General features: G+C 40.9%; 1 protein-coding gene across 2 annotated transcripts; it reads right to left on the minus strand.

Moving 5' to 3' along the window:
* Positions 1–1,025: 1,025 nt before the first annotated feature.
* Uhmk1 (U2AF homology motif kinase 1) lies at positions 1,026–21,962 on the minus strand. 2 transcript variants are annotated; one of them, XM_075989046.1, is made up of 8 exons: positions 21,551–21,962; positions 19,426–19,718; positions 18,606–18,797; positions 15,586–15,680; positions 13,905–13,981; positions 13,677–13,775; positions 11,582–11,670; positions 1,026–7,639 (listed from the first exon to the last, which is right to left on the minus strand). In XM_075989046.1, exons 1-8 carry the CDS (start codon positions 21,816–21,818, stop codon positions 7,493–7,495), a joined length of 1,260 nt encoding a protein of 419 aa, XP_075845161.1. In that variant the 5' UTR covers positions 21,819–21,962; the 3' UTR covers positions 1,026–7,492. The 2 variants fall into 2 exon arrangements, with proteins under 2 accessions (XP_075845161.1, XP_075845162.1); XM_075989047.1 differs by lacking the exon at positions 1,026–7,639 and adding an exon at positions 8,277–8,395.
* Between the last annotated feature and the right edge of the window lie 2,412 nt (positions 21,963–24,374).

A 24,374-nucleotide genomic window follows, 5' to 3' on the forward strand; every position in this document is an offset into this window, starting at 1 on the left:
TGGAACTAACTCTTGTAGACCAGGCTGGCCTCGAACTCAGAGATCCGCCTGCCTCTCCCTCCCGAGTGCTAAGATTAAAGGTGTACGCCACCACCACCCAGCCTCAGATTATTTTTTTAAGGTACCAGTATTCCTCCTAAATCATAGAAAACTGGCTCAGTTTCATGAGACATTGAATCTCAGAACATTAAATATGACGCAAACTCTGGAAAATGTGTCTGCCACCTAACTGATATACTCTCACGAATCATTACTATCACGCTATTTCATTCACTCCTCATAAACATACAACTATTGGCAAAATGACATCACTCTGCCAAAACACAGATTAGCATGCAAATCTCCCAACCGTGGATTTTGTTGAACCAGGTTATTTCTGCAATATCATATTTTTCCAAAATTAAAAAGTACAATTTAGTATTGTTAATTTGGGTTCAGTAGTTACTAAAATTAAACATATATAGTTTTTTGTGTGCATTTATTTAGTTGCATGTATGCACATGCCTGTACATACATGTGCATCAAAGAACATCCTGGAGTGTCAGCTCTCCCTCCATCATGATTTGCAGGGAAAGTAGTTTACTCCATCACATGTGTGTGTGCCTGAGTATGTGTATGTATGCATATACATACATATATGTGGTGTGTGTATGTTTCTGCTGCTTAGAGAAGCCAGGAGGGGGCAGCACACCCTGGAACTGGAGCTATGGAGTTATAAACAATTATGGGAGCCAAATCTGGGTCCTCTAGGGAGCAGCAAATTCTAACTACTGAACAATCTGTCCAGATCTGGAGAAATTTTAATGAGTTAAACTTAGGGTTTTATGCATGCTGGGAAAAATTACTGTCGGAAACCTCTGAAATAAAATTAGGGCAATGACACTCACCTGTAATCCCAGGACTTGAGGTGGAGGCAGAAGGATCAGGAGTTCAAGGCCAGCCTCAGCTGCATAGTGAATTGAAGGCCAGCTGACCTACACGAAATGCTATCTTATTAAAAAGAAGAAAAAGAAACAAAAGAGCAGTTCTTTTTTTTGTAAGCTTTATTTTTATCACTCTTATCCACCACACATCGGGAAGCTATCAACAGTGCATCGCATGGTGAGTCAGTTCACAACAAAACTCAACAAGGCAATTGTGTTTACAGAGGAGTTTTCAGCAGAAGTCCGCAATGCAGCTCGCTGAAACACAGTGCTCACACTTTTTAGGGAGGTGGAGATAAAGTCCTCTGCTATCAGCAAGAAAACAGACGTCTGAAACAGTGGTATGGAAATCAGAAATTTAGGGATTTGAAAAAAGAACACCTTGGTACTAAAACACATCTATCTACATTTATAGTCCCACTTAGTTCAAACAAACAACAACAAAAGCCCAACCACTCACAAGCAGTAAAACACCATGAAAAACAGAATCATGGCATCAAGAAGTGCCAAGACCAACACGCTACTGGAACATGGGGTAGACTGTCAGAGACGGCCCCTCGCTACGCACTGTCGTGCTCCTGTGCTCTGAGGTGAAGGTAGCCCAGCAGGAGCCAACACGCCTTAGAACTGGCTTTGGTTAGGTGATCTTTCACATGTTTTTAACCAGACCTTCTATGCCCAAAGCATGTTTGCAAGGGAAAGCAGTAGGAGGTTTTCATATTCAGAACCATTCACTCCGGTGCCGACATAGTCTCGAGTTCAGAAACCATGAAAAGGTATTGATAATAAAGGAATTCCTAGGAGTGACAAAAAAGATGGAAAAGATAGAGCCCTTTTTAGGAGGGGAAAAAAAGCCTTCTACCCCAGATCTGAATCTATTTAAAGGAGATTAAGGAATGTTAAAGTATTTTAAGATTTTTCAAAAAAAAGAATGAAGAATGAAAAATTCTGATGGAAAAGATGTGACAGTTTTATATTCTGCTAATTATAGACGTGAAGATTAAGGTTTTTAATATAATAATAAACAGTACTTACACTTCTTTTCACAAGGTGCTGTAACTCTGCAGTTAGTGCATACTAATGCCACTCACTTCCTGTGCAGAAGGAAGACAGATGCTGACCTTCAGCTTCCTTCTGAGTCTCAATTTGCAATAGTAATAAAGCACAAATGCCCAGGGCTGGAATCAAATACTTTACAAAATTAGGACAAACTCAATATGGATATTTAATCTGGCCTCATAACCCTGACAACAATCTGCTGGAGAACAAGGATGAGGAATGTGTCCGAAAGGCAATGTTTTCATGCTACAGGTAATAACCTAGATTTTTAGATTGTGAACTGTATGTGGAAGTTATGTGAACTAACACCAGTAAGTGAGTCACTTTCTTCTTTTCTCTATCCATATTAATCATTCTCTTCCTTACTCTTAACTCTTGACAGCCTTCTGGTGACCCACCTAATAAAATAACACAGTAAATGTAATTCAAGTAACTGAAGAGATTCTGAGAGGAGCTGACAGAGAAAAGGAAAGTGATTCCAACCAAGGATTTTATTTTATTTTTTTATGTGCATTGCTGTTTTTGCCTGCAAGTATGTCTGGGTGAGGGTGTTGGATTCCCTGGAACTGGAGTTAGACAGTTGTGAGCTACCGTGTGGATGCTGGGAATTGAACCCAGGTCCTCTAGAAGAGCAGTCGGTGCTCTTAACCCCAACCTCCAATGGAGGATCTTGAAGAATTACTAGAGGTACACTCCCTTATAATAGTGGCTGCAGGTGGTAGTAGCCTGTCTACACAAGTTGCTCAGTAAGAAACAAACAAAAAAGCAAACAATTCCAGTTTTCTTCTCAGAATGTAACTTGCTTTCATTATATAGAGAAGTAGAATAAAGCTGTCTTTTGCACAACAGAGATTAATGGTCACTCAGGCAAGTAAGAGCATGTCTTGTTGCCTTTTCATTAAACACTAGAAACTCCGTTCACAGAACACACACCAATTTCTCTTCACACTGTTTTGACAGCTACCTAGTTTAATACTCATGCAATTGTTTAATGAGGTTCCCAGGAATGCCAGCATTTAAAATGGTGTTAACAAACACAACTGCCTTGGTTATAACTCTCTGAAAGGCACAAATACAGCAAATTTAAAGCAATCATTCCTATAAGCAGCACAAGAAACAGGGAAAGTGCTGAGCTACAGATAATAGTTTATCAGGATAACAAAATTTGTGTAAACTTTTGTGTTTGTCTTATATCCTGAAAAATTCCCTTAATGATCATCTATAAAGTTTCCTACAAGAGTTGGGCATGATGGTTCACACTGTGATAAGCAGCACTTGGGAGGCTGAGACAGGAAGATCCTGAGCTGGAGGCCAGTCTAGGCTACACTGTGAAACCCTGTCTCCAAAAAGCTGTTTATTCTAAATGCTCCCTGGCATATATGTATTTCTTTGACTGCTCATTTCTTCTTAAAGTCATAGCAAAAATAGTCTAAATTGTTTACCTTCTTAAATATCTAGTACCTGCCAGCTGCTGGTCATGGTATGAAGCACTAGTCACCAGACAACTTTAGACATAGTGAACACCATTTTGGGAAGGACAAAAATCATGATCCATCCTGTGGTATCAGGTGAAGGATCAAAATTCATTACAAATTGCGGGGGAACAGGACTCTAAAAACTAAAATATCCAAGCTTCTCCATGATTAAGAATCTAAAAATCCAAACACACCCAGATGAGCTCCACATGACAGAGACTCAAGATCAGGGTGTTCTTTGAGGAAGTTAGGACACCAGGTGGAAAGACCACAGACCCCTACTCAAAAGAAAGGCGAAAGCTGAGCACCTCGAGAAACAGGATTTCTTTTGAGCTAGCAGTGACCAAGGACTGGTCTGTATGTGACCACAATTTACAAGAAATAGAGAGAGCTGGAGCAATAAGGTTTGAGGAAAGAACCCTAACAAATGGAACAAGATCTCAGAATTTGATGTGCTGGATAACCGACCTTTCCATCCACATGCAATACTGAGATATATCAAGTAGGAATAGTTTTACACATACATACTTTTTAAGTAAGCCAAGGAAATTCTGGACTCACATGACTCAATCCAAGTTATTCCAAGAAAAGTGACAGTGTAGTCGTCACCTGGAGCTTTTGCCCAGATGAGGTTTAATATTCACCAGGAAACACAAGGCACTTGCTCATATGAGCCAGCTACACATCCAACAGATGGAAAGTCACGATGTGATCATACCTGTACCCTAACCTGAACAAAAAAAAAAAAGCTAGCCCGTACTCTTTGAGTAAGAGTCGGTAGACCACACGGCTACAAGGGTCTCCCTGACTGATTCCCTCACCCACTATGCTGTTCTAATTACCATCGGGTATGACGATGCTCATTTTCAAAAACTGCTGAAAAATACAATGCTATGTACAATAGGCCTAAGAAGTCAGAGTGAGAACTACCAAAAATGATAACAAACTGTTCGCCACCTGCCTTTGATCAACAAATTCAAAAGAGCCATGAAACAGTTCTGATGAATAGTCTAACCTGCCTTTAAAGTTACTCAGCAGCTGAAGCCCGTACTTGAGGGAAAGTCCAGTGTAATAAGACACCTGCAACTCTTCTGCACTTCTCTGTGAGGCAGCATGGTTGGTGGCAGGTTAACATATCTCAACACTCCTTAGCAGCTATAGATGAAAGAGAAGGCTGTGCTTCTCTCAATGAAAACAGAGGCAGATGAGTAAAACTATATTAGTCATATGATTCTAAAAGCAGCTGTAAACTTAGCTCAGGAGACAGCACAAAGGGAGATTTCCCAAAGATAGCTGCTGTGCTAATGGCCACAAAGGAAGGAGGGTATCCAGTGCTAATAAACCTCTTACTGAGGTGCCCAACACTACTATTCTCTTCTAAATATAGTATTAGAGTTTCTATCATGGCTACTAGCCACCTCCTCCAAATACTTCTCAAGAATGCAAAATTCCCCAGGGGGCAATCACTTCCTATGCCTGATCTGGGACATGTGCCGCAGTAGAGTAGTACCATGGAAGAATAAGGAAGGAAGTGGGAAGGCAAGAGGGATGGAAGCACAAATACTAAAATAGGGAAAGAAAAACTACCTGAGATAAAATTTGCCCCCAGAGAAAGGTGCTAATATGAATCCTTGCCTCTTTACCTTGCCTGATAAAAGAATTCTAGGTTTTTAATAACCTCAAAGAATTAAGATTCCTGTGCATATATTTATTGTGAAAATTACATCTTTTATAACATTTGGTCCTATTTAAGAAAGTCCTCATGGTATCAGAGGAGGGAGACTATGCAGCTGTCCTCTTTGGTAAATGGGCTAAGAACTAGCAAACAATGGTTTAAATCATAGGAGGGTAGCCTTTGTTTTCAATTTTGTGGCTTCAATATAAAATATTTAATTCAATACATTTACTTGGGCCCACCATTTACTTCCTTAGTTTCCTCAAAATCAAATTAGCATCGTCTGCAGTAAGTCTACAGAGTCAAACACGATACACATTTATAAGTACATTTGCACTGATGAGGATCACAGAAAGCTAAGTGCAGAAATGTTAGCAGCATCCACCCACAGAGCTTGGAAGCCTATCTGCAGTTTATTTGCAAGGATCTTTTTTGTGAGACAGGGGAACATATGTCAACCATACTTGCCCTTCCAAAGAACTCACTTGTACCCTGTGACCACAGAAGCAGTCCCTGATGTAAATATTTATGCTCTAGGAAAGCAAAGGGCTTCACAGTACATGCTCTCTAATTCTGACTTGAAAACCACCCAATCAATTCTGAAAGAGCCTTCTATCTAAGTAACATAGCAGGGACCATGATGTAAGACTATGACGTAATCCCCTTAAAACAAATTTAACCTCATAAGAGGGAGCTCTGAATAATTTGATTTTACTAACAAATGTTGGACAATGTATTTTTCAACAGGGTAAAATAACTCATCCTTTAAAATGCAAATTGTAATGGAGCTTTCAGGAGCGTACATGGCTCGTACACGAGAAGACTATATAAGCAGGCTGCTGTCAGGGAAAGACACATGCTCTTTCCTAAGGAAAAATAAATAAATAAAACTTTCATTTAGGTAAGGAGACAGGGAAAATTCCAAACTGGTGTACAGTCTGTGAGTTATTCTGTACTTCCAGTGCTTTACTAAGTTACAGCTTTCAAAGCAACCCACTACAGAATAAGAAGAATCCACGCTTACAATCCTCAAGCCACAGTCCATCTGTGCCCACAAACTCATGACAACAGGCGCCCTCTAATCAAGGACACATCAGATCACTACAGAGCTTTTAGAAACTCAGTTTTGATTCCTTTCTACTTCCACCTCATAATACCCCAAGCTTTCTTTACTCCGTTACAGTCAAAAACCCTCCAGCTGCAGACAGAGGCAAAGGGGACAAGGGATGAAGATGCAGGGCAGCAGGGAGAACACGGGGAGGAAAGGATCCATGACTACCTTCTTTGCACTTTTCTCTTTTCCCTTCACTATACAACAAACTTTTTTCTGATCCACCTCAATTTCCCATTACAGCAGAAAAAAAACTACATCTGAAGAAATTTTACAATTATCACAAGAGGTTCAGTACAAAACAAGATGAGTTAATCTTGGGTCTAAAGTAGACCAAAGACTGGGATAATTTACATGTACAAAACCTTCTTTGTTCCAGTCACTCGGAAGAGTTTCAGTGTAACCCTGGTCTAGACTCCAGTTTGTTCTGCACTTTTTGTCATTTACATTCTATCAGTCAGACCAACTTTCGAGAAACCTGTTTGTCAAGTCTCACAAGTGTGAAACAGGCAGGAAGAAATGGTTATAGACTGTATTAGCTCACAAAACTCACACTATAAAGTACACTGACTCCAATTTCTCTATTCTTTCACACCTGCACACCCACTCAAGCACACATACTAGACATAAAAATTGTGCAAGATCAAGCATCAGCTTTCTATTGTAAAAGCCTTAATAGTAATTTTAAAAACATTGATAGGCTCACTGCAGTTTCTTCAGAGGAATATTAAGTTCTACAGTACTCCCTTAGAAAAATTCACAACTCATTGTTAAGAACACGGTAGGTAACTGCTGCTTGACAATGACTTAACATTATTAGAGCATCCAGTGCCAGCTAGAATAACAATGAGATACACCTGACAATACAAACAAATAATCTGTGATGTCACCAACCCTAACAAATTTGTTATTAATATTCACTATGACAAATTACTCATCATTGCTTCATCACCACATGAAATGACATCTCTTTAGGTTACATACTAAAGAGCAGCACCTGCCCTACTGCACAAGTTAAGGGTGCCCACATGGGTGCTCTAACCCCCTCAATGTATAGCTGAGAGGTCTTGTCCTACTCACTGCCAATGTTTGCAATGCAGTCACTGTTTGGGCAATGGCTGCACATTAGTAGGATTAAATAAATGTACAAGGTACCCTTTAAAATGGGTAAAGGGGTGCTCCTGCATTCAGCTGTGGAATATCCAAGAAATGGAAGAGGAGAAACAGGAAATAGTCCTTAGGTTACTAATTAAAGCAAGGTTTGATACAGGTATCCCCTCTTGTAGGCACTCAGCGGGTAGAATGTAGCCACAACAAACTTTCCATCAAACATCCTCCCAGTCAGCAATTTCTGAGCAGCTTTGGAATCCCCAGCATTTGCGTACTCAACAAAGACCTGCGGGAGGTTAGAGAAGACAGCATCATTTCACAGCAGTGAGTTCAGATTTCGATCAGTACTTTAATGTCTACCCAGTTACATGACACAGAAAAACATTAATTAAAGACATGTGAGACACTGGTCCTTTAAGATCATAACTGAGTTGGAAATTCATATTGCCTGGTATTTTACTGTACCTTTCTGGCATTTACACCAGTGTTTACCTGTGTATCACAGCTGCCTACAGTATTCAAGATAGTAACATCCCAGGTTTGTAGGTCAGCAACAACAGACTACAACATGCACTCTAGGTGTTTTGTAGGCTCTAGCATGCAAGCATAAGTGTGCTGTGTATCAGTTTGCACAACAAAATCACAGAAATACATTTCTCATACCATTTCCTATTATTAAATGACACAACTGTGTATCACTTGGGGATTTTGTTAAAATACAGATTTTGCTTCTATTAGTTCAAAGTATAGCTTCAGTGTCTGTAATTTTTTTAGAAATTAATTCTCTTTGTATGTGTGTAAGCCAGAGGATAACTTTCAGGAGACAGTTCTCTCCTGCCACCTTATAGGATCCTGCAATTGAACTTAGGCCATCTAGCCTACCCACAAAAACCTCTACCCCAAGTCATCCTACCTGCCTGCGTCTGCTTCGTCACATTTCTTAACAAGCTCTGATGGCAATGCTGATAATCCACTGAGCACACTTTATAGTAGGTTAAAACACTTCCTTAGAACTCAGCTCAATTCATCAAATTCTTAAGAGCTATCAAAGACAAGTTAGGTGAAAAAGCATACGAGTTTTAGTGAAACTCACAGGAGTAAGAAGTAGTAGATGACAGAGCCAGGTAAGGATGTAGAGCCCAGAGAGAAACTAACACCACAATAAAGAAATCTACACTCGTAGAAGTACGTGATAGAAAAATATCTGAACAAAGCTACTAGCAACTATGCCTGTCAAAATATTTGTACAAACTACAGACTGAAACTATAATAAAGAAGTTCAAACACAGTGATTTCCTTTCCTGGAGCATCTGAATCCTTCCCAAAAGTAGAGATTGGAACAAGGAACCATGGACATTCTCTTTGCTGCCCTAAGCAAAAGGACAGGGAATGGGAATGATTTGGAACGACTTGTTCTCAGTTATCCCACACATCAGAAAACGAATTAGATTCAAGAACTGCCTCTCTGCTCTCTCTGTCACTTACTCATTATGTCAAGAATTACCACCTGGCGTGGTGGCGCACGCCTTTAATTCCAGCAGGCAGATGAGTTCAAGGTCAGCTTGATTTACAGAGTGAGTTCCAGGACAGGCTGCAAAGCTAAAGAGAAACCCTGTCTTGAAAAGAAAGAGAGAGAGAGAGAGAGAAGAGAGAGAGAGAGAGAGAGAGAGAGAGAGAGAAAGAGAGAGAGAGAGAGAGAGAGAGAATGAATGAGAATTGAGGGAGGGAGGGAGGGAGGGAGGGAAGAAAGGAGGAAGGAAAGAAGGAAGGAAAAAAAGAAGGAAAGAAGGAAAAAAGAAAGAAAGAAAAGAAGGAAAGCAAGCAAGCAAGCAAACAAAAAAATTCAGAGGCCTTTGAAAGCAATGTGAAAATGGATCCTCACCTTCCAGTTAGGTTCAGACAGAGTCCCAAGTCACCCAAGCTGGCCTAAACATATTTTATGTAGCAAGAAACCTTTCAACTTGTTTTTCTGCTTCTGCCTCTGCTTCTCAAATGCTGGGATGATAGGCATGTGCCACCATGCCTAACTCTTTTATACACGTTCTTCTGTGTTTTCAAACTAATTCACCTACAAATTCAGGCACATTCCCAGTTTTCACCTCTCCCTGTACAGGAACCCTTCTCTCATTAAAAAAAAAAAAAGAAAGAAAGAAAAAAAAGAAAAAAAAAAGCCAAGTTCGCTTCCATGGAGTATAAAAAAACATTTCTAATAGAGCTTCATATGCATGCATGTGTATACGTGTGTGTGTCTGTCTGTCTCTGTGCGTGGGCACAGGGGTGCAGGTGCAGGCCAGAGGCTGAGGACAGGTGTCTTCCTCAATCACTTTTCCACCTTTTTTTTTTTTTAATGACTTATTTCTCACTGTCTAGCTACAATGGATGACCAAAAAACCCCAGGGATTCTCCTGTCTCTGGTTCCTCAGTGCTGGAATTGTAGGTACATGACAACACACTTGGCTTTTTACATCGATATTAGTGATGTAAATGGGTCTTCATGCTTGGACAACAAGTCCTTTCCCCTCTGTGCCATATCCTCAGCCCCTAATACCCAATCTTTTATGGAATATTCCTAGGTGACCTATGATTAGTCATACCATCTCATGCGAGTATTCTGTTAAGCATGATGTGTGTGTGTGTGTATACATATTTGTATTTTTGAGATAGGGTTTCTCTGTAGCTTTGGTGCCTGTCCTGGAACTAACTGTTGTAGACCAGGTTGGCCTCGAACTCACAAAGATCCTCCTGCCTCTGCCTCCCTAGTGCTAGGATTAAAGGTGCGCGCCATCACCACACGGCTGATGTATAAATTTATACCTAAAGAATTTGGACCTCTGATAGAATTTTCTAAGTTTATATATACATATTGGAAAGTGGAGAGGTGGTACTAATTTTGCTCCTTCAATATAATTATGTTTAAGGTATGCACTGCTCTTGAAGACAAAGCAAAGATTAACCAATAATAACACTAGCCATATATATATCGATGTCTCACTGGTCAAATTACTTGCCCTAAACAGTAAAGGCTGGAGTTTGGATCCCAAGAACCCATGTAAAATGACAGGCAGCCACGCTGCTTTGTCTTAATTTCATCCTCAGAAGGCAGAGAGCCAGAAATCCCTGGAATAAGCCAGTCCAACAAGACTAGCCATATTCACAAGCTCTGGGTTTAACGGAGAGACCCTGCCACAATAAAGAGGAAAAGAAATGGGGAATGATTCCCAACATCAGACTTAGGCCTCCAAATGTACAAACACGCACGCACACAAACACACATACACGAAAATGAAAATAAAAAGTTAGGTAAAATGATACCTGTCAGCTTTTCAGAGACCTCATCTCTAAAATATGTCATTAATTGAAATAAAAGCATTTCCAAATGGCCAATGAGCTATAAGATATTATCTTCAATCAGCAGCATGGTGGTGGCATGTGTCTGTAATTCTAGCACTCAGGATGCTGGAACAGGAGGATCTGGTAGAGTACATAGTCAAGTGATGGCACCACTCCAGATGAACATGTCCACTGGGAGACGGTAGGGATAAGAGAGGCAGGGGCTGCTGCTGCACAGCCTACACTCTACAGGGCAGTTCCCTCAAAGTGATATGCCTTGAATGTTAATAGCGAGTAGAAGAGAGACCTGAAATGTTTTAGAGTAATGTTCCCTTTCTCCAAAAGTAAAAATAACATAAACAAAGCATTTGCATGTTCTTATCCTTTTTTCCATGTGATTTATTAGAGAGAGACCTTCTAATAAAAATGATGTGATCATAGTTTTCACCCAGACAACTGACTGAGAACGTATGGATCATCACAGGCTGGTCAAACTGAGACACCGCTCAGGCATGAGTCTCCACCCAGCAATGCTGTATTTCTTTAAATCATCACTAATCATTTTTATTGCAGTCAGAACCTAATCCAACTGGTTTTTCAAGTGTACTTAATATGAACAAAATTGAACCAATTAGCTCTCTAATTAAACCTAATCGAAATGAACACACAATTCTGCTTGTGTCACTGTCTACAATGGCTCAAAAGTACATTTTTTAAAAACAGAGTTTAAGTGACTACAAAAGTCAAATATACTGTAAAATTTCTAGATGGGTAAAAAGCCTAAGAAAGTAATTATAATCTATACCGAAAAAAATTCTGTACACCTTCCCACAGAACTCATCTAACACACAATTTTAATAGTCTCCAAATAATTCTGCAATTATAAAAAATGGCTTACTTGTCCTCTGCCCGGATTTTCCTTTGGAACAAGCAGAGAAACCACTGGTCCATATTTCTGACACTCCTCTTTGACATCTTCTACAATATCTGGTGAGAGAACCACATAACAGCAGGCCGGTTACCACGTGAGAATGCGAGGACACATAGCTAAGTAGGGAAGCTATTTTCCTTACCTTAGGAAAAAAAGCTTAAAATATATAAAGTGAGAGCATTAACAATTTAATAGTCTATATTTAATTTTTTTTTTTTTTTTTGGTTTTTTCGAGACAGGGCTTCTCTGTGGTTTTGGAGCCTGTCCTGGAATTAGCTCTGTAGACCAGGCTGGTCTGGAACTCACAGAGATCCGCCTGCCTCTGCCTCCCGAGTGCTGGGATTAAAGGCGTGCGCCACCACCGCCCGGCTATATTTAATGTTTAAACTTCCCAACTGTCATTCTGTTTTTCCTGTTAAAGTCAACCAGCACCATGAGGTTACTACTGTATCTGCCAGAGTGTTATCAGCACACACATGAAGTTACTACTGTATCTGCCAGAGTGTTATCAGCGCACACAAGCAAATATAATTTTATGTAGTTTAAGGAACAATTTCCACTTTAGTATTTCTTAAGTATATCTTCGTAGTTTTCTAGATTTTATATTTATTTTAACTTATTACTTAATTTAATTAGTTTATTTAAGTGTTTTAACTGCAGATATACATGTGCAACATGTGACTGCAGAGCCCCTGAGGACAAAGAGGGCACTGGATCCTCAGGAACTGGAGTTATAAGACCACTGTGAGCAGCCATGTGACTGCTGATCCACCTCTCTGGACAGTTTTCCATATTATTAAATGAAATATTCTCATTTGGTTTTATGACTATGTACTTTTGGACAGTTTACCATATTCAAGAAATTACCCAATGTCTCCCAACTGATGACTACTCAACTATTTCAAAAGTTCTTGATATTGTAGACAATACTATTTACAATTAATTTCACTTCATTATTTCTTGCAGCTGATATTCTAGAAATACCATTGCTAGGTCAAAACTGACATAAACTTGCAATGTTGTTACAATTATCAGGCTGTCTTTCCTAAGGGTCTAACATAAACTCTTTTAAGCAGTGTAATCAAAAATTTGTTTTCCTATTCCCTATAGTTTTTGCTGTTTCTGTGCCCAGCAACAAAGACATAGCAGTTTGGATTGAACTGACATAAACTCACTCCTTTCTATATAAATGTTTATTGGGTGCCTACTATGCATTCTTCCAAGCATGCTACAATCCAATTCTTAATCACAGTCATCAAGCCTGTTAGGTATGTTCACATTGGCTACTGTTACAATTTTAACTGTTTTCCACAAGTAAGTTAAGATACAATCATGCCAAGCTGCTGCCCCCTGAACATGGCACACTTTCTACTTGATGTTACTTCTTCCTACCACTCACCTTTTAGGTAACTAATCATTGAGCTCAGCTGTAACCACTTCAGTGAAAGCCCTCACTTATAACTCAAGCTAGGCTGAGCACCCTTTTTCTGCTGTCATTTGTATGTGTTTCTCTTGTATTAAAAACAAGAAATAATCCCATGTGTTTGAATGAAAAGACTGTTAAAAGGCGCAGAGAGAGAGAGAAAACATAAATGACAGCACAGAGGAAGGGCAGAAAACAGATCAGAGACAATCTTATGGGTAAATATTTGGTAAAATAAAATGTCAGAGTCCAAATGACTTTATGAATCTAAAAATCACAAATATATGAGACATCACAGAGTTCAATGGCCTGTTTAAATTTTGTGTTTAGAGGGGGCTGAGAGATGGCTCAGAGGTTAAGAGCACTGCCTGCTCTTCCAAAGGTCCTGAGTTCAATTCCCAGCAACCACATGGTGGCTCACAACCATCTCTAATGAGATCTGGTGCCCTCTTCTGGCCTGCAGGAATACACGCAGACAGAATACTGTATACTTAATAAATAAATATTAAAAAAAAAAAAAAGAAAAAAATTGTGTTTAGAAAAAAACAGAAGAATCTTATGAATAAAATTCAGATTATACAGACATTGGTCATATTGTGTGTGTAAGAAACACTACAGTAAAATTTGGAAAGCACTAACCTTCATATTCATCTTCATTTTTAAGATAATCATCATCTAGCACATTGAGGAGTCTGAGCACTGGAGTTGGAAGCATCACCAGATCTTCAATATGAGGGGCTGTGAAGGTTCATGACAGTATGGTTAAATGTAATAAACTGAGGACCTGATCAAATAAGGAACCTGAGAATATATACAGATAATTGCCAAAAGACCAGGGGGGGGGGCATAATGACAGATACAACTTACCAAAAGGGATGCTAAAGAATGGGCTGCACAATGCCATCTCAGCAGGAATCCTTCTGCTTGGGTCATCATGAAGCATGCTGAAACATAACAAAGTCATTATGATTACTGCCAGATCTTCTGAAAGTAAAACTATCAGAAAAACAAAACAAACTCAGTGTTCATCTCAGCACCTCCTTTATTCTCGTGGATTACTGAATCATTCCCCCATGGAGAACAGAAAGATCACCTGAGTAACAAAACCATGAGACATTTCTGACATAGTATCATGCTATGATTTAATGTTTCTGACTAAAAAATGAAACAGGAAAGCAATGCGCACGCTATAGCACAGTGGGGCAGGGGCTAGACAAATGTTTGAGATAGCACAAAAACAAAAAACAAACAACAACAACAAAAAACCAGGCAAACAAAAAGCAAAAACAAAAACCAGAAGATAGTAGTGGGGTAATTGAATCTTGCCAAATTCTCCTAATCTTAAAACAATTTTATGTAAAAATTTATAGGCAATAATACCAGAAACAGCCGGGTGGTGGTGGCGCACGCCTTTAATCCCAGCACGCGGGAGGCAGAGGCAGGCGGATCTCTGTGAGTTCGAGACCAGCCTGGTCTACAGAGCTAGTTCCAGGACAGGTTCCAAAGCCACAGAGAAACCCTGTCTCGAAAAACCAAAAAAAAAAAAAAAAAAAAAAAAAAAAAAATTCCAGAAACAGACTATTGATATATATTTCATTTATAAGAAAGTAGAGAATAACAAAAGAAAGTAAGACAGGAGAACAAAACAACAAGCCAAACAGATATCATTGGGAAGTGCAGCAAGCCAATTTTAAAAAAGCAGATTAAACTACAAGGGACTACTGCACTTACACCAGGTAAATATAAATGAGTCTCTGGGAAATCCTAAGAGCTAGAGTAACCCAGAAACTAGGATTTCCTAAAATAAGCAGCCAAGACACATGGAAAATTCCAGTAAGAAAAAAATATTGGGAAAAGAATTCAAATGATTAAAATGGGGGAAGACAGGAAGACAGACAGAGGGTAAGTAAGATTTATTAGAATAAAACCAAGGAAGAAGAGTCAGATTGCAGGATAGGGAAAAAACATACCTTTTCCCCTCTCTTTTGTGGCTATGAGACAATGTCTCACGAGTAGTTTAAGGCAGCCTCAAACTACAGCTCTCCTGCCTCCACCTCCCAAACACTGGGATTACAGACACGCACCATCATGCCTGGCTTTTCTTTAATATTACATAAAAACAGCAGAAGAATGACACTTATATAACTAGAAAGGCTATCTTTTTTTTTTTTTTTTTTGGTTTTTCGAGACAGGGTTTCTCTGTAGCTTTGGAGCCTATTCTGGAACTCCCTTGGTAGACCAGGCTGGCCTCGAACTCACAGAGATCCGCCTGTCTCTGCCTTCCAAGTGCTGGGATTACAGGAGTGCGCTACCACCGCCCGGCTTAGAAAGGCTATCTTAATTGCTCTGCTTTGAGACGAGGTCTCACTAAGTAGCTCTGGCTGGCCTGGAACTCTCTTTGTAGACCAGGCTGGCCTTGAACTCACAGAGATCCTCCTGCTACTGTCCTGGAGGGATTAAATCAGTAACACAAATATAAATTTAAAAAGGAAAAAAAATACTTTAACTGGTAAAGTCTGAAAAGCAAGTTATACTACGTCTAACATACCTTTTGATAAGGTCTCTGAGGTGATAGGCTGGAATTGCGGCATTCACCACTGCTTTACTGGCAAATATATGATCAATAATAGCAGAACTGTTTGCCTAAAAGAGGGATAAAGTCTTCCTTAGGTTATTCATCTCAGCTTGCATTTATTGAGCAGTAGCCACGTGGCACTATTCCATGAGTAACATGCGATACCTCTTCCAAGAACTTATAATCTTAATGGAGGAGACTGCATTATAGTGAATTTCTAGAGGCACTAATTAATACAATACCTGGCACTATTAACATCTTCAAAACTCAAGAAATCACACTGAGATAAATTTTATGAATGACTGTAATAGGTGGGTCATAGTGCCTAATGATGAGTCTTTGTTAGTATTTAGGTGAAATAAACTGTCACTGAGAAAAAGGAGGAAGCATGAGAATGTTCCATTTGTAGCCGATAGATAGCACTTGCTCCTTGAGCACTGTGACGTTAATCTTCAATGTCAATTTAGAATCACTGAAGACACTGGTAAGGTATACTTCTTGGGTACACCTGATAGTGTAGGTCCAGAGATTAACTGAAGGGAGAAGGCCTACACAGCATGTAGGTAGCACTATCTCACGGGCTTGAGTACAGAATTAAGGAAAAAGGGAGACAGCCAACCAGGCACTAGAATGCCCCCTCTCGGCTTCCTAGCCACCAGGACGCAAACTGCCCTGCCACACTGCTACACTCTTCCTGACAGCAGGGACCAATCCCTCTGAAACTGTGATCCAAAATAAATATTTCCACTAGATATAAAAATGTAACTAACAATATGCAGCGAATACTATACTAACTCAGAATGCACAACTGTGTAAATAACATTCAGACATTCACAATAACTAGGATCTACTGGTTACTTTCCATGGACCACACACTATGCTGAAAAACTATGCCAACATTTCTTTTTTAGTTTTAGTACTCTTATAAGACATTATATTCATAGTCTTCTTACATTACAGGAAAGTAAAAGGTTTAATGAACCCAAATAACTTAGTAAGAGTTGAAAGTAATATACAGTTGAGCTTCAGAATCTATGCTCACACAAGCTTGGCAATTTTGCCTCTGCAGAAGGTGATAAAACAGATTATGACACTATACCTAGAGAGACATACATTTGAGATTCCGTTAGTATATGTCATGCCTCCAAATTTCACACAGATTTCAGTGTGACTTATCTCTGACGTGCTCTGGGCCAACTAGATACAGTTCAAAGGGCCTGAACACAGTCTAAACTAATTTAAATGGCTGACCCATATTCAGATAGACACTAAAGAACACTTGGCTTGTTAGCTATTGGGAAATATCATTAATAGAAAGAAAATAACATTGGTTTTATGCCCATATATGGCATTTTTTGGGCCAATAATAAATTTAAGGTAATCCCACTAGAGAGTTAGTGTATTCTTTCCAAGAATCACTAAACCAGAAATCAGTGACTAGGGTTTAGCACAAATGAAACTATATTATAATGGCCACCTACTATTTGTTAGATGTTTGTTTATGCTTTTTCAAGACAGCATTTCTCTGTGCAGCCTTGGCTATCCTGGAACCCGCTCTGTAGACCAGGTTGGCCATGAACTCAAAAAACCGTTTGTCTCTGCCTCCTGGGTGCTAGGATTAAAGACATGCACCACCACTGCCTGGCAGCTAGACATTTATTATTAAAATATTTAATTTCAAATACTTATTGCTTAAAGATTTATTTATTTATTTATTATCTATATAGTGTTTTGTATGTATGTATGCTTGCACGCCAGAAGAGGGCACCAGATCTCATTACAGATGGCTGTGAGCCACCATATGGTTGCTGGGAATTGAACTTAGGACCTCTGGAAGAGCAGTCAGTGCTCTTAACCTCTGAGCCATCTCTCCAGCCCATCAAATACTTATTGCTTAAAACCAGATTCAACGATAATGTCAAAGTATTACATACAGAGATACTGAGAACATCATCATAATAAAACATGACAATACATCTAGAAAACTAATTAGGACGAATTCCTAACTTAGAGACATACAAAAGTTCATTTCAGCCGGGCGGTGGTGGCACACGCCTTTAATCCCAGCACTCGGGAGGCAGAGGCAGGTGGATCTCTGTGAGTTCGAGGCCAGCCTGTTCTACAAGAGCTAGTTCCAGGACAGGTTCCAAAAGCTACAGAGAAACCTTGCCTTGAAAAACCAAAAAAAAAAAAAAAAAAAAAATTCATTTCAATGTCTGAGGTTTGGAATTTAAAACCATGCTCCCGCAGAAACAACAAAAGCAGTAATCGCTATACCAGTCACATAAGCTAACTAGACAGTGCAGAATGTATAACAGCCTATGGAACAGTAATAAAGACAAAGTACTATGGTGCTATGGAAAGCTTCTAGAAAGAGAAGTTAGCACATGACCTGGAACCAGCTATATTATACAACTCTAGCAGCCAATAGGACTGTTCAGAAAAGTTAACAAGATTGTGCTATAAAGTACCTTTTAACCGTAAAGCATTATAAAAAGATTATTATTTAAATTAATACCTATAATTTTGCTAGTAATACTTCTAAAGCTAAGATAACTAACTTGATCAACAAAGGAAATTTCTTTTTGGGGGGTGAAGGGCTGTTCAAGACAAGGTTTAGAGCCCTAGTTGTCCTAGAACTAGCTCTGTAGACCAGGCTAGCCTCTAACTCACAGAGATCCACCTGTCTCTACCTCCCCAGTACTGGGACAAAAGGCGTGTGCCACCATGATCAGGGAATTTCTTTTGCCAGTTTGGGAAAATGCATTCAGACATTTCAGCAAATGCTTACTATACTCCAGGACCTAGATGAACAGCTGCGAGGCAGCAAGTCAGTGCATCTGAAGCTGTAGGAATAAGGAGAGGCACTGAAGTACATAGAAAACATGAAGGAGAGGAGGCAATCAGATTCTCTGACCAAAACCAAAGAAAACATCATAAAGCAAATTACTAAACTGATGAAGACCCCAAAGCAAAACCCTCGTGCACTTTACCTTCCATTCCTGAGATCTGACTGTATGTTTCAGTTTCATTCCTGAGAACATTTCCAGTAAAATGATTCCGAGGCTCCACAGATCAACAGCTGAGGTACATTCTGTATCACTCTGCAGGCCAGCCTGGGCCAAGCAATTTTGCAGTTCTGCTTCTGGAGCGCGATACCCGTCTGTCTGAATATACTTTACATCCTACGAAGATGAAGACACACTGCAGCAATAAGAAGGCTCTCACTTTCCATCCTTCTCTATCATTCTTCAAAGGCACAGCAGCGACTGACAAAACCAACACCAAAGCTCTAGTCCTCATCTACCACAATCCTTCAGCTCCTTTTAAGTGAGGTTAGCACAGAAAAGCTGCACGCACTCCATACAGTTGCTCAAAAAGAAGTTGTTTTTTAAAGACAGTTTCTTACCTATTATGATAAAGACCCTCTGCAAAACCCTGATAAATCATAGAGAAATAGGGATTTGCCTGAATTGTCACATCTGCCATCAGTCATGGATAAGAGTCCCAACACCAAAGAAACAGGAACAGCAACCCGGCAACTCACCTAATGCTGACAGACAGAAAAGCTTTCTATGTGGGCTAAGCAAGCTTATTAATTTCTGAGCTTTCAGGAGACTTACTAACTCCTTCTACCTGACCCAAATTTATGTCCTTGTTTCACAGAGCATCACCGAAGTTCTTTTAATTTCTCTCAGAAGCACCGCGGTACTTTGCAAGTGTCCCTTTAGTCTCTAAACTGCCACTGTTATTAAAAACATTTGGCTTGGATCATCAGAATTTAAAGCATAATGGAGAAGAAAAGAATCTTACCTGATTGCCTTCTTTGAAGCTAAGTCCAAAGTCAATAAGCTTAAAGCACTCATTCTCTGCACTCCACAGAATGTTTCGTGGTTTGAGGTCTGCGTGGACATAGCCCTCGTGGTGAAGGAAAGCAAGGGCCTCCAGAACATCTCTGGCACAATGCTGTATCATCCACATGGAGCAACCCTGGTGACTGGAATATAAAAGCAATTCCGAAACACTGACATCCAGGAGTTCAAGCAACAGACAGCGTGATGGCACATTTGGAGGTAAGTGTATGGTAAAGACTCCATATAAAGTCACTACAAAAAGAAAAAAATTACAGTACTTTAAACGTCAAATTCATAGTAACTCACTACCAAAGTAGTTAACTCTTCTATGTAAAATCCAATTTTTATGTGTGTGTGTGTGTGTGTGTGTGCACACACATGAGAGCTACTATTATAGTAAAACAATGGAATTTCCCTCTAGGTAGACCTTATTTACCCCCTTAAGAGCTAATCCAGTTGGTGGGTAGATGACGGTTTAAGGGTCTAGCCCTAGCCATGCTAAAGAGGTAGGAGGTATATTAGTCCTTTCATGAGATATTTATTTCCCCAGAATTCCTGCCCCTGTCTCTTGCAAAACAAACCATGCTTTTCTCAATCACTTTCTTAAAGGGACCTCCAGGCTTTGTGGTTGTGTGACCACCCCATCTCCCTACCAAACACGGCTGGCCCCCACACTGGCTCGTCACTGGCAACATGGCTTCTTCTTTTATTTTCGTTTTCTCCTCCTCAGAGCAGCTGTTGAGATTTCAGCTTGCCTTCCCTGGGATTTTTCTTTTAAACTCCCAAATTGTCCTCAAGCATTTCCCCAGTGTCATGTGACCACTGAGGCAGTATGTCCCCAAATCTCCAGCAAGACTGGGAACCGACCTCGGGTCCTCTACAAAAACAGCTGAGCTACTACCTCTTGCTCCCTCCCAGATAAGGATAACTATGATCAGCAAGAAACTTCCACTATTTTCCAGTGAGTAAACTCTTTGGACAGTGGGGTTATTTAAATAAAATAAAATACTGTATATGGCAGTAGTGGGTGAATATGCACTTAAGATGTCAAGAAAAAATTATTTAAAGTAAAAACCATAATATTAAGTAACCCTTAAAAACAAATTGATTGGTTGATTCATATCTTAAATAGTAAATAAATAAATCAAGACATTGCAGATAAGATTTTTTGTTGTTGTTGTTTTGTTTTTCGAGACAGGGTTTCTCTGTGGCTTTGGAGCCTCTCCTGGAACTAGCTCTGTAGACCAGGCTGGTCTCGAACTCACAGAGATCCGCCTGCCTCTGCCTCCCGAGTGCTGGGATTAAAGGCGTGTGCCACCATCGCCTGGCTGCAGATAACATTTTAACGTGGTCTCGCAGGGAATCAACAAGTAAGGAGGCTTGCAAGAATTTTCCCTGACAAACATCAAGGTTATGGTGATACTCCACTTAGCAAGCTTAACAAAAGAAAAACACTAGTATCCGAAAATTCTTCTGCCAACAAAGATGTATTATAAAAAGGTCTTCAATTTATCCATGGATTCTGTATACCACGATGTATAACCAATACAAGCTTGCATTCTGAATATCTGAGTCACGAAAGTCTTACTGGAGCAAACGCAGAGACTCCTAAATTTCACTCTTCCACAACTTGTAGGTAATACTATATCCCCTCTCTCAAATCCACACTAAATATGTAGCATTTGAGTTGCTAGTGTGTCATAAGCTGTCACTGATGTCACTGGATGCCACAGCCCTAGAATATTTTCCATTTTCTATTGGAAGGAAAAGATGCAAAAATTTCCACTCAAGACATGACAACCTAGTAAAGGAATGCCTTTCGCTGCCGAAGGCATTTCTCTATATGCTGCTAAGTATAGGCTGAAAACCGAAGCACTGCTATGTGATAATCACCTCCACCATACCTCAGAGCGCTGCAAAGGAAAGGCGGAGGGAAAAGGGACCTGCAGCGGGCGATAAACCAGTGAGGCCCAATCCTCTCCTCCCACCTAAAAGGACCAAGGGCCGGAGGGGCGAGGGCGGCGCTGAGGACAGGTATGCTGGGAGCGGGACCTGGGCAAGAGACGGGAGACGGCCACAATTACCGATGTTCCTGTGACCCTGCAACTGCTCCAGCGCTGCCCTCTCTTTGCGGAAACCATACTCTGCGGCCGACGCCGCAGCCCCGGTGGTTCCCGGAGGCAGGAACTGCTTGAGGGCTCCGGGGGGCGAGCCCGGGTTGCCGCAGCAGCGCACCCGGTACACCGAAGCCGACGAGCCGCTGCCCAGGCGGCTCTGTACCTGCCACAGCCGCCCGAAGGCCTCCAGGAAGCGCGGCGGCTCGGCGCCCCAGGCGCAGCCGGACCCCGCCATGGTGCGGGCTGGGGCGAGGACACGCGAGCCGACACGACGCGCCAGGCAGGCCCGCGGCTCCCGCCGTCACATCCCCGCCCGGACCCGCCGCTCCGCAGGGAGGGGCTCGCAGAGCCCGTACCGACTCCCGGGACCTCAGGCCGCCATGACACCGGAAGCGGGAGTGCGCTCAGGCCCAACTACCGGAAGTGGGTGAAAAGCCAATCCTAGAGGCTGAAGGAGGCGGGCCTAGGAGGGGCGGGACCTCCACGGGGGAAAAAGCTAATTTGTTTCTCAAAAAATGACTGTGAGATACTAAACTTAATTATTTGTCCTGGGAGTGTAGTGCAGTAGTCGAGTGCTTGCCTAGCATACACAAGGAAGGCCGTGGGTCCAGTACCCAGCAACACATACGTCAATATTTTTTTGGTTTTATTTATTTTATTTGTGAAGATTTATTACATTGAGATTTATAAGTTTGTGTGTTTATGCCACATGTGTGCGAGAAGGCAGAAGATATCATCTCTGGTGCTGGAGACACAGGTGTTTGTGAGCTGCCTTGTTTGGGTGATGGGAACTGAACCCCTATCCTCGGGAAGAACAGTATATATACTCTTAGTCACTGAACGGTCTGTACGGCTATCTTTTTTTTCTGCTCGAGACAGGGTTTCACTGTGTAACCCTGGCTGTCCTGGGTCTCACGCTGTAGACCAGGATGGCCTCGAACTCACCAAGATCCACCTGTTTTGCCCTACTGAGTCCTGGGACTAAAGGTGTGCACCACCACACCTGGCCTGTTTGGCTATCTTATTTTTTAATTGCCTGTTATTGCAAGCCCAGTGCGACCTACCTGATTGTTCGTCAGCCTGAAATCCATCATCACTATCTTCCTTTCTAATATAACCATGATTTTTGTTTAGGACAGTGACATGCATAAACGAAATACAAGTACTTCCTCAGAGCCGGCTTTGACCACGCCTACAGGTCTGGTCAATGAAACCTTCCCGCATAACTGCCAAGGAATGTTGGAAAGTTTTGCTTGGCTCAGGTAGATGTTGTGTTTTTTCCCCCGATGTTTTCTTGTCCATAAATAAATAAATATAAAGTTAAAGACAGATTAGTCATCTTGTGTCCATGCAGCAACTGAAAGAATGAAAGTCAGATACTTACGTATTAACTGTATATAGACCTATTGTTACAAAGAAACCCGAAGTACAGCATCTTAAACATGGAAACATCTAAATTAGGGTTCTGCCATTTTCTATGGGGCGTCTATCTTTGGGACCTATGTGTTTATTTTGCTTTTCAGCGTTTCATAGTTTTGAGAATGGGGATAGAGACCAGAGAAGCACAAACCTTATCCCATTAGCTAGTGCTTAGCTAGTCATATGACCTCAGCTAGCCAGCAGACAGGCTGGAAAACCCAAGCATAACTCGATTACTAATGGAAGAAGAGAAGAAGGGATGTTTAGGGGCAAAAGCAAGTCTACCTCACTCATGCTCCAGCAGAAATACAGAAGGCTTCTGCATCCTGGACAGTCTTGTAGAAATCCATTCTGCTTCCCATAACCATCCTCCAGACATCTTGTTATGTGTGTGTGCATATAGGAGACTTGGGAGAGGTCTATTGATTTAAGCTTCTTACTATTTTAGCAATTTGTTAAGTTTTTAATGCAGGCAAATATGCATAGCAAAGCATTTAGCATATTAATAATTTTTAACTATATGGGTGAGCGATATTTGCACATTCACATTGTGTAAACATTACCAACAACCATCCACAGAACGTGTTTCATCCTGTAAAACTTATTAAACAAGTCTCCAATCCCACTTTCTCCAGCCCCTGACAAGCCACCATTTTCTTTTGATTCTCATCCATAGGCCTCCCTGTAGTCTATCTCTTAAATTGGCTCATACGAATCACCATCCAGCATACCACTCGGACTAACACGGACAACCTCTTGAAGACCAAATACAAATACCAGCCCACAAGTCAAGAATTACTAACTGAGCCGGGCGGTGGTGGCGCACGCCTGTAATCCCAGCACTTGGGAGGCAGAGGCAGGCGGATCTCTGTGAGTTCGAGGCCAGCCTGGTCTACTGGTCTACAAAGGGAGTTCCAGGACAGGCTCCAAAGCTACAGAGAAACCCTGTCTCGAAAAACCAAAAAAAAAAAAAAAAAAAAAAAAGAATTACTAACTGGTGTGTGGTGGCACACACCTTTAATCCCAGCACTAAGGAGACAGAGACAGGCAAGATCTCTGTGAGTTCAAGGCCAGCCTGGTCTACAAACAAGTCCCAGGACAGTCAGGGCTGTTGCACAGAGAAACCTTGTCTTAAAAAAAAAAATCACTAGCTGACCAAATGACATGAGAGAAAAGGGAGGGGAACTTCACTTTAGCCTCTACCATGCTCCAGTTTCAGCATGAAGTAGCCAGAACTGAAACTGATACCTATAAATCCCTGGGCCCCATCGCTCACGACCTCCTCTTCTAGAAGTCTTTCTTTTTATATATGTAAAATTCAGGAATATCAGATTACAGAAGCACCTCGGTGGAAGAATCAGCCATGCCTTAT

Source organism: Microtus pennsylvanicus, chromosome 10 (assembly GCF_037038515.1).
Source record: "Microtus pennsylvanicus isolate mMicPen1 chromosome 10, mMicPen1.hap1, whole genome shotgun sequence".
NCBI classification, from domain to species: domain Eukaryota; kingdom Metazoa; phylum Chordata; class Mammalia; order Rodentia; family Cricetidae; genus Microtus; species Microtus pennsylvanicus.